This window comes from Nymphalis io, chromosome 1, assembly GCF_905147045.1.
Source record: "Nymphalis io chromosome 1, ilAglIoxx1.1, whole genome shotgun sequence".
Taxonomy (NCBI): Eukaryota; Metazoa; Arthropoda; class Insecta; order Lepidoptera; family Nymphalidae; genus Nymphalis; species Nymphalis io.
Window position 1 is genome coordinate 6,490,631 of NC_065888.1, and position 9,792 is coordinate 6,500,422.

Here is a 9,792-nt window from a genome sequence, read left to right on the forward strand (position 1 = left end):
AAAGGGTTCCAGCCTAAATAAAATTAGCATACAATTTTGGCGACCTTATCGCTACATAGCGATCTCTTCCACACAACCAACGGTGTCAGTAATAACTCGTAGGATGGGTAAGTGGTGCTGTAATAATAAATAAAATAAATAACTACTAGTAATTTAAGATTTGAACACATTTGTTTTGTTTGGGCAAGTTTCACATTGCACTGATAAAAATTTATTCCTTAAACTACTAAATACTACCAAAAACCATAGCACCACATTAGCGTCTTTAAAAGCATATTTTAACGAAATTCTAATAAAATTATAACATTTCAATGCTAATATTAAATTTAATATGAATGTATTACGCACATCAAAATTTTAATGAAAACCTTATAAGCAGTATAGTTTAGAAGAATAATAGAACAAAGAACAGACGCAATAACAACTGATTTCCACTTTTTAAAAATTATAAAATACATTTATGAAAGTTTAAATGCAATCAAACATTAGGTATTTTTCTACAGAACATTTAAACAATAATTTCGCATCGTTAAAGCTCATATAAATGAAGCATCTTGCTTATGACGATGCTGAGTAAACATGATCATTAGTAGACCGGTTGAGATCGGAGCAAACACACTTACTGCGTTTTAATGCGTCTTGTTATTTAAGCTAGAAAATACGTAATATGTTTTTAATATGTATTCGCTTACTCCTATTTCATTTATTTGGAATCACCGCAAAATGAGTTTCCTTTACCTTCATATTAATCTTCAGAAGCATCCTCATAAGTAATTATTAGTTCTTGCACACCAATTCATCCCTCATATAGTTCCGCTTTTTTTAAACTTTCTTCTTGCAATCCGTATTAATATTTAACACTCTTCTTGTAATACGACATTCATTCCTTTATATACTTCAAAACTAAATGGGTGCACTAGATTAACTGTATTGTTTTAACTGATTAAATGTAACTGTCCAAATTAACTCCATGTATTTCCCAATCACACTTACGGCAGTCCTGAAAGAGGCAAGCGAGACCACTACTAAACTACTAAACACTATTTATATACAGACTTCTGTACACTCGTCCTTATTTTTGCATAGTCAGTAAATTTTATAAATAAGTTATGATACTATATGTTTTTATGCGAAGTAAAGAAGCAGGTAAGGGTCACCTGTTAGTAAGTGACCTGCTTCTCACCATAAATAAAAGTTAAAAAAGAAAATGTGATTTCACCAATATTGTAAAACTTTAGTTCATTTTATCTGTACGTACATAGTTCATAACTTGCAATCATCCTGAATGCATGAGTATGCAAAACGAAATTGAGAAGTAAAAGCATTCATTGTAATATATAATATAATACTTCATTCTCATTTTGCAATGTTCATCCTTTATTCTTTAGTTTAACATGTTGAGAGTGGAGGAAGATAAAGGCATTGTTTATTGCAATCGCGTTCTTCTAGGTAATTTTTGAGAAAACAATTTTCTCGAACAAATGAAAAAGGGAGATTTAATGTTGGCCAAATATAGAAAAATGACAGAAAATCTCAATAAACCAACCGTGTTGACTCAATCGTCGGGCACTATTTGCTTTGGCGCTAAAATTTCCCTTCTCACACCCCACGTGCCAGCAACAGATCCGCCGCTAAATGATAAAAAAGGTTTACTTCTTGGAGGTCGGATAACTTCAAATGAAATTAACAATTCTCATGACCTGGAAGATGGGTGTACCTTAGTAGGTCTAGCAAACACTCAACCCACAGAAAGAAGCACTTTCATTATAACTAGTGCTGATTATTGTAATCGTCAGGATGAACTTCTTAAATATAACCAGGAATTTCTTCTTACTGTTTCATCTTCCGTTGCTAAGAATAAGCCTCTTTATATAAGATATGCTCCAAACCCAATTCCTGGTCTTAGCGGATTGTTTCCACTATATCTTAGTAAGCATCCGGTATCTAATACAAGATGGCGCATCCTGCCTATTCAAAGAGCTGATACAACTAGATTTGAGCAAGAGGGGAAACCTGTGAATGTGAGATTACAATAACAATTAGCCTAAACCTAGTGTGTATAATTATTTACTGAAAATATATAATGAAACAATTTGATATTTAATATGAATAAAATTTGTTTCTTACCTAAAAATAATAGATTATTAAATAATGTATTATAAGTGATATTTTTTTATAATTAAAATAGGTAAAAATCTTATATATATCATCATCGTCGTTTGAAGGTGACAATAATTCTACTAACCATAAAATGTGCAGCTTAGTTCTAACAGCCTTCGTACCTTATCATAGCACAATAAAACTTTACTCATCGGTAGAATAGCTGTTTCGCAACTTATAGTATAGTAGAAGAACGATTACCTCTTATGCACAGAGCTATAATTTTTTTTTTTTTTAAGACACTGGCACTGTTTTTTTTTTGTATCTGCAAGGATTATATTGCAGCTTCAATCCTACAGAGCTTAAATCGGTACCGATAAATTTTAGAAACATTTTTAAAACGTTAAATTATTTTTTCAATTAAATTTTTTGTTAAATTTATTTTAATTAATGACGTTTTAACTTTACTTACATAACGTGACGTTTTGATTCTTCTATTAAATATGAATAAATCTTTGTCAAAAATGATCCGGTAAAACTTTCTGAACTGTAAGCGACAACAATTTAAGATGTACTTCAAGTGCGCAAACGAACTAAGGTTTAAAAATAGATAGCAAAGATAGAAAATAAAAAGGCTGTGAGGTGAAACCGGTAGAGGCAGATGGCTCACATCTTTTTGCTGCGATCTATGGGCCGGCATGGGAACATTCCAAAACTATCCATTAAAGTTCAATATGGGTTATTTTAATGCATAATGTTTTATATACAGTATGTACTCATAAATTCAAGGTTTTTAATACTTTTAACAAAAGAATTTTCCTGAATTATTAATGATTTCAATAAATAAAATCAAGTAACTTGAAAAGTACTTGACTTTGCAAGTTACGATCAGTCAAGTCAGAATGAACATGATACAATATAATACAAATTATTTTTTATTGTATACCAAAAAATAAAATAATAAATACAGACAAGGAAGATGTACTAGTAAATAAATACTTTAAATAAACTACATTTAAAACGAAGTTAGAAGTCACGTGCTAATCATTTGACCCATTGTCCCTTACGACAATTATTAAAATACATTCATTATTTTTCAAAAAACATTTTAATTTAGAATAAAATAGTACTTTCAATTTTAAGGTCATAAAGATTTTCCCTCTGTCGTCTAAAATTTATCATCCGTCCCAGCTAATTTTACAAATATAAAAATTATATAGTACAAAAATATGATGAAAAGTAAAAACAATTCTCTTAGACTAAGTATTCGAGGATGTACAAAAACTGAAATTTTTCAAAGCCATCCAGTCGGGTAGCGTTAAAAAAGTTTGCTGTATCGACCACATGCCTAAGCATTGCCTAACAAGGCTCGTTGCAAAATTCATTACAGCATACGTAAATCAACCTAGGGTTAACTCTATTAGATCCAGACCGGTTCCCGTCTGCGAGGGTTTAAAAGCGACGTACGGGGCGTAAAACATCATTCCCGACACATCCCCTGGTCTCTCCTGATCTCCTGGTACTCGTATCCAAGATGTTGAGGTTCTCGGTGTTGCTTCTGGTCGCGACGGCATCAGCGCAAATCCCTTCGCTAGGATGGTGTCCTGATTATCAGGTATGTTGGTTTAAATATTAATATCATGCTTAAATATAAAGTAGTTTAATTTTTGTATAATATTTACACTGCATTTTGTTTGGTCATTTAAATAAAAGGTAACTAAAGAGTGACTTAAAATCTTCGATATTATATTATATATATTAATTAGCTAATTGTATAAAAATGAAATTAATAAATAGCATTTCGTGACAATTAAGCATATTATAAATTCTTTTCTTAACATTTGTCAGATACAAATCAGGCCCTTTTGTATGTATGTAAATACATTTACACGTGATTATTTTTTAATATTGTACGTTATCGATATAAATTAAACTTTTATTAATCGATCAAACAATATAAATTTATATATATTTAACTATTTATTTTAAATATAAGTAACATTTTTTATTGAAGACACAGTACCGCGTACAATTTGTATGTGCTATTTCTTCTTTAAACTTGACGCAGGCGAGAAAACGCATATATCAATTATTTTATTTAGCCTTAACGAAACCGTTTCTTGGATATTTTAAATTTGTACTTTTTAAAGGAAAAACGCTCAACTAAATTAAAATATACAGAAGATCTACAAATATTTATTATAAATTTTTTTTAGCTTGTAGTTGCTATTGGACCGGTTCATGGGGTCGACGACATTATTTAGTCTCGATCAATACCTATAGTACTTTCGATTTTAGCCCATTCATACATTTGCTCCTTGTTGAATTTCAATAACATTTTAAATTTCAAGATTTTTTTTTATTGACATATTGAGTGGGGATAGTTTTTTTTGTATACAACGAACTCTTAAAATATGAAAATATTACGTTACATAAGATAGGTTTAATGACTTGTATTTTAATGTGGGTAGTTATTTATCCTCTAGATACCGTCTGGTCATCAATAAACATTTGAACATTTTCAACAAGCACCTCTGAATTTTCATGTGCGAAATTTTGAGCGTATAATCAATGTGTTCTGCAGTGTAGGAAAGGGTTGAGAAGTAATTTGTTGGATGAAAATCTGACACATGTATATACACCAACTCGCATTTGAGCATCGTGATGGTATAAACTCTAAACGAGAAAAGGCCTCTTTTCAAAACGAGGAGACACCTTAGAACGGCAGCAATATGCTGTTACTTTTACTTTTTTTTTACTTTAACTTTCAGCCCATGCCCAACTTCAACGTGAACCGCTTCCTAGGCTCGTGGTACGAAGCCGAGCGATACTTCACTGTAGCAGAGTTGGGTACCAGATGCGTCACCACTAAGTACGAGAGCACCCCCGAAGGCAGAATACTTGTCACTAATGAGATCACTAACTCATTGTACGTATAAACAAATCTATAATCAACTTCAATCATAATTATATAATTATGGTTATCATTCAATTAAGTTAAATTTTACTCGTGTACCTAACTTATCTTGTAATCTTATAATATTTGTCTTAGTAATAAAAGTATAAATTACATATAAATATAATAATAATAAATGTTTATTTACAGATAAATATCCATAGTGTTAGTTACAAGCTTAAAAACTATGTTAGTAGTTATATTAACTATTATTTAGCATATATAAGGGGTCTCAAACAACGGGTAGATACATGGGGTTGCCTCCAATGTTTAACAAATGGGTTAGAAACACCGCGCATCCTAACCATTATAGATGCTGCTCTCTTTCTAATGACGGCATAGAAAACATCTACACGGGCTTCAGCAAACATCAGTGATGCACTACAAAAGCGCAGCAATCCCAACAGTATCCTGAATGCATCGTTATACTGTACGCGCAGAGTATTGAAGGCCCTCTGTGTATACTTTAGCCACAAGCTGCACGTATATAGGTTTTGACAGTACGCTTTAAAAAGAGTAATTTTTACGTCATTAATCATTTTTACGTCATTAAATGTGATATAATAATTGATATTTGTAAAACAAATAAAATCTTATGTAAAAAAAAACATTAACTTCATTGTTCTCAGAACTGGAATGAAACGCGTAATGGAAGGATCTCTTCAAATGATTGGTAGAGAGGGTGAAGGTCGTATGATCATAAAGTACCCAGCATTGTCTATGCCTAATGATAATGAATACAGCATCCTCGACACCGATTATGACAACTACGCAGTAATGTGGTCCTGCAATGGTATTGGACCAGTGCATATCCGTAAGTGTCATCACGTTTGAAAGCTAGCTAGAAAGACATACTAGACTAGCAATAGTCAGTAGTATAAACAAAAACTCATTCTATTTACTAAAACATGTACTACAAATAATACTCTCGAAAATTGAAATCTTTGATAATAAAAAATATAATGTGTTCTAATAATATATAAAATATAATGTGTTCTATGTGATAATAAATAAAATATAATGTGTTCTAGTTAATTTTAGCTTACAGCTAAAATGTCTATCGGCTGTGGTAACCACCTTACCTTAAGTGGTTTATTTGCCATTCCGCCTACCATTACAACTTAAAAAAAACTTCAGTCAATTAATTTATTTCGTATCTTCAGAAAACGCTTGGGTCCTAACAAGAGATCGTCTCGCGCCATCAATGGTGATGCAAAGTGCATACGCTGCATTAGAACGCTACAAGATCTCCAGAACTTTCTTTGTACGGACCAATCAGGCGGATTGCAGCATCCTCCCCAACCCAGCTGCCGATCCCCTTGAAATCAAAAATAATGTCATAGAAGTCATGATCGATGCTAAAAACGTGCCTATATCGAAAGTCCCTTCAGATGAAATTCCAGTGGTTGATGTAAGAATTAATACCAATATTTTTATTTTGTATCTTCTTTGTTGTTATATATACTAATAATCTAACTCTTAAACAAGATATTTTTAATTCATTATTTAAACTAACTGATTGCAATATATATATGAAGGTACAGTTTTAGTTGTCTTCCCTTCAAATAAGATTACAAAGATTATCATTCAATTGTAATATAAAACTAAATAAGTAAAATAATGTGTATCCGTCCTTAAGTAATCCCATTATGTGTTATTTAGGACAAATTAAATCCAGAAGTAAAATCCGAAAATCTTCAAGAACGTTCAGCCGTTCCAGAAATTCCAGCTGAGTCCAAGCCAATGATGTTGCCAGAAATGTCTGAGAAAAAAGAAGAGAAAATGGATAAGCCAGAAGAAATGAAAGATGAAAAAATTGAAATGGAAAAAGAAATCAAGCTAAAACAATAAATAGCCTAAAACGAGTACAATAGTTAATAAGGGATGTTCTATTGTGTGGACTATTAGTATCTGAACAGTATGACTAGCTCTAAAAAGCTTCTGTACCAAATACATCTTCCGACATTTAGTAATGTCAATCAAATCTCAATTGATGAAATAAATAAAATGACGATAAAAAATAATCAGCGTATCATTTTTATAACATATTAAAAATCCTATAAATACTATTGACATAGAATAAAAATAATAAAAATTCATACAATATTCATTTTTTTAATCTTGAAGAAAGATAATCTTCCATCCAATATATAAGAAAATTGTAAAAGATTTGGGTGCGGTTTTCACAAATGTATTGTGAAAAACTTCACTTAAAATTTAGTGTTAGTATTCGTTTATAAAAGTTAGTGGTTAGTATTAGTTACAAATAAGTTACAAATAAATGATAGTCTGTAAAATGGTGATGATTTAAGCATTGAAAGTTCATAGGAACAAAACAAAGTTAAAAAATGTGAAGATTTCAGAGACTTAGATTCTTCTTAAGGTAAGTTGAGCTCAGATCTACATGATCAATCATATTAAATAGAGTTCAGCTTATGCTGGTACAGTCGGTTAAACGCGCCCACGAGTATATGTAAAGCGTGCCGATTTCCGCACCTATAGCATTGAGTTATTTGCATCGAACGCAGGTATGTCGGAGACGCGGCGCTCTCTGGTAACAAGGTACAGGTAAGCATCTGTCTGTATTCGTTTGTAAATATATTTTGTTAGGTTAGGCTTATTAAATAAATATTACATATTACGGATTTAAAAAAACGTAACAATATATGTAATACACATTTCTCTTATTTTTCGATACTATAAGTTTAACTAGTTATTGTCTGTGCTTTTTTGTGCTCGCGCGTAAATATAAGAAAACGATAAATTTTGTACGAAGATTTTAAAGTAAGAAGCAACTTTGTAAGTTAAAGTTTATATGTAAGATTGTCTTGTTAAATTTATACTTATTCGGTAAGTTGAAAAAATAAATACTTATTTTTTAAATACACAGATTTACCTATCAGTTTTAAAGGGACACAATTTTCTGTGAAGATTTCATTTGCAGTCACATTAAAAAAGCACATAAAAAGACATTCAAGTATGTCAGAATAGATTTAAGGGAAAGCAGTTATCTAATGGTCAAAATATGATGTAATTTTTTTTATCGTAATGCATGCAAGCACATGAGTTGTAATCAGCAATGCTTTTATTTATCTTTTGTTTATTTATACACTTAACCCAAGAATTTGTCTTCGAGCTCGGCCTAATAAAACTGAATTTTACAGTACTTAATGTATCTGTGTGTTGAATCCTTCCTTCTCAAACCGAGAGGAAGCTATAGCCTAACAGTAATATATTAACAGTCCATTCCCATACTTTTTCAGACTTTATCGGATGTGTCTCGAAAGCTACCTGACGGACGGTAATGGTGCAAAGCAAGAAACAACAAAGAAACAGTTTCAACCTAATCGAATAATTGAATAATGTTTAATATAATAGACGCTCCCGAAATAAAAATAGTTATATTATCTCCTTACTATAAATGATAATTAAAAAAGTCTTCATTTTGTAACTATGCGGTAATGGAGACAAATTAAAATATATTATTTATAATTTCTATATATTATTCTAAAGAACGACATTTTGGTCTGAGCTGTCACAATACAACATATACAAGCAAGGTTGACTACAAAAGTAATAAAAAGAGACGGGTCTGATTGTATTGGTCAGGCTGTCGCTGAGCGCCCACTCCCGGCCGCTATCCCGCTACTGCCCGATACGGGGACTTTTGGCTGCTGGGTTTCCCCTCTGGCCCGGTTCGCCCCTCCTTAGTGAACCTGCACCCTCCAGATTCCTCCGGGAGGTCCATATTAACACCAGGCTTAGTGTGGACGTCCAGTCAACGTGGGCCACACAGCGCCAGGACTCCCGACCTCAAACCATCCTCCGGCCCCGACCTCCGAATAGCCGGATTACAGGAGACGCCACGCTCCCAGTCGAAATAAATGGCGAAAATGTACTTCTTATGTTTCGTTAAGAATTGAGTTCCAACCTTCATTTCAAATATTAGAATTTCACCAAAAATATTTTTTAATTATATATATTTTTTGGTTGTGTTAATATTATATATAAATGCTTAGTCAAATGTAATATATTCTATGTGCTTATATTCTAGCAAAACCGGACAAACGTAGTCTGCTGTAATTAGATCGAAGTTGATGTGCTGCAGCGCCATCTAGTGGCAAGTTAGCAAAGTGCATAGTATAAAAACTTCTATGAAAATATACGAATATGTTTCCACTTTCATGGTAATCGGCCAAATGGTATCAATATGGTACAACTTAAACTATAAAACATATTACATAGACATGAATTTAAAACGAAAGTTTGAGCTATATTTTATTTTATTTTAATGTGTTACAAGGTCTCAATTTTCAACTTCATCCAATCATCGAAAGTGACATATTTTTTGGCATATCAAGAAAAAAAAATTATAATATGTTGATAAAAAAATAAAAACAAGAAAGAAAAAATATGTATTTTTGGGATTGGACAAACGTTTTGCGATGAAAAACTTTAATATATTATTTTTGACTTGCTGCGGTCGAAGCCATGGCAGCATTTCTAGCTAAAATGCAGTCATCAAGACTTAAGGCAAAATTGTCCATTACATATAATTTTATTATAAATTAGCTTATTCAAACTTAAGTCTAATGATTACATTTACGACGAGCGGATGCAATATGTCGACATATCACACTTATTACATACCTTATATGTATCAACTACAGGTTATTTACTAGGTTATTTACGTGTCATATATTTTAATGACACTACATTTGACGTGTGGGTACTTA

At 31.8% G+C, this 9,792-nt stretch overlaps 2 protein-coding genes across 2 annotated transcripts; both read left to right on the forward strand.

Annotated features, from left to right (window-relative positions):
* Positions 1–103: 103 nt before the first annotated feature.
* Positions 104–2,036, forward strand: LOC126781580 (uncharacterized). Its single transcript, XM_050506470.1, has 2 exons — positions 104–107; positions 1,462–2,036. The coding sequence occupies exons 1-2, from the start codon at positions 104–106 to the stop codon at positions 2,034–2,036; spliced, it is 579 nt and encodes a 192-aa protein (XP_050362427.1).
* LOC126769345 (apolipoprotein D-like) lies at positions 594–7,045 on the forward strand. Its single transcript, XM_050488044.1, has 6 exons — positions 594–662; positions 3,525–3,715; positions 4,872–5,029; positions 5,686–5,870; positions 6,220–6,467; positions 6,719–7,045. The coding sequence occupies exons 2-6, from the start codon at positions 3,635–3,637 to the stop codon at positions 6,905–6,907; spliced, it is 861 nt and encodes a 286-aa protein (XP_050344001.1). The 5' UTR covers positions 594–662; positions 3,525–3,634; the 3' UTR covers positions 6,908–7,045.
* Positions 7,046–9,792: the final 2,747 nt, after the last annotated feature.

Coding starts and splice junctions, on each gene's coding strand:
- LOC126769345 (XM_050488044.1), top strand. CDS start 3,635: ATGTTGAGGTTCTCGGTGTTGCTTCTGGTCGCGACGGCATCAGCGCAA. Junction 3,716..4,871: donor GATGGTGTCCTGATTATCAG/GTATGTTGGTTT, acceptor TTTAACTTTCAG/CCCATGCCCAACTTCAACGT. Junction 5,030..5,685: donor AATGAGATCACTAACTCATT/GTACGTATAAAC, acceptor CATTGTTCTCAG/AACTGGAATGAAACGCGTAA.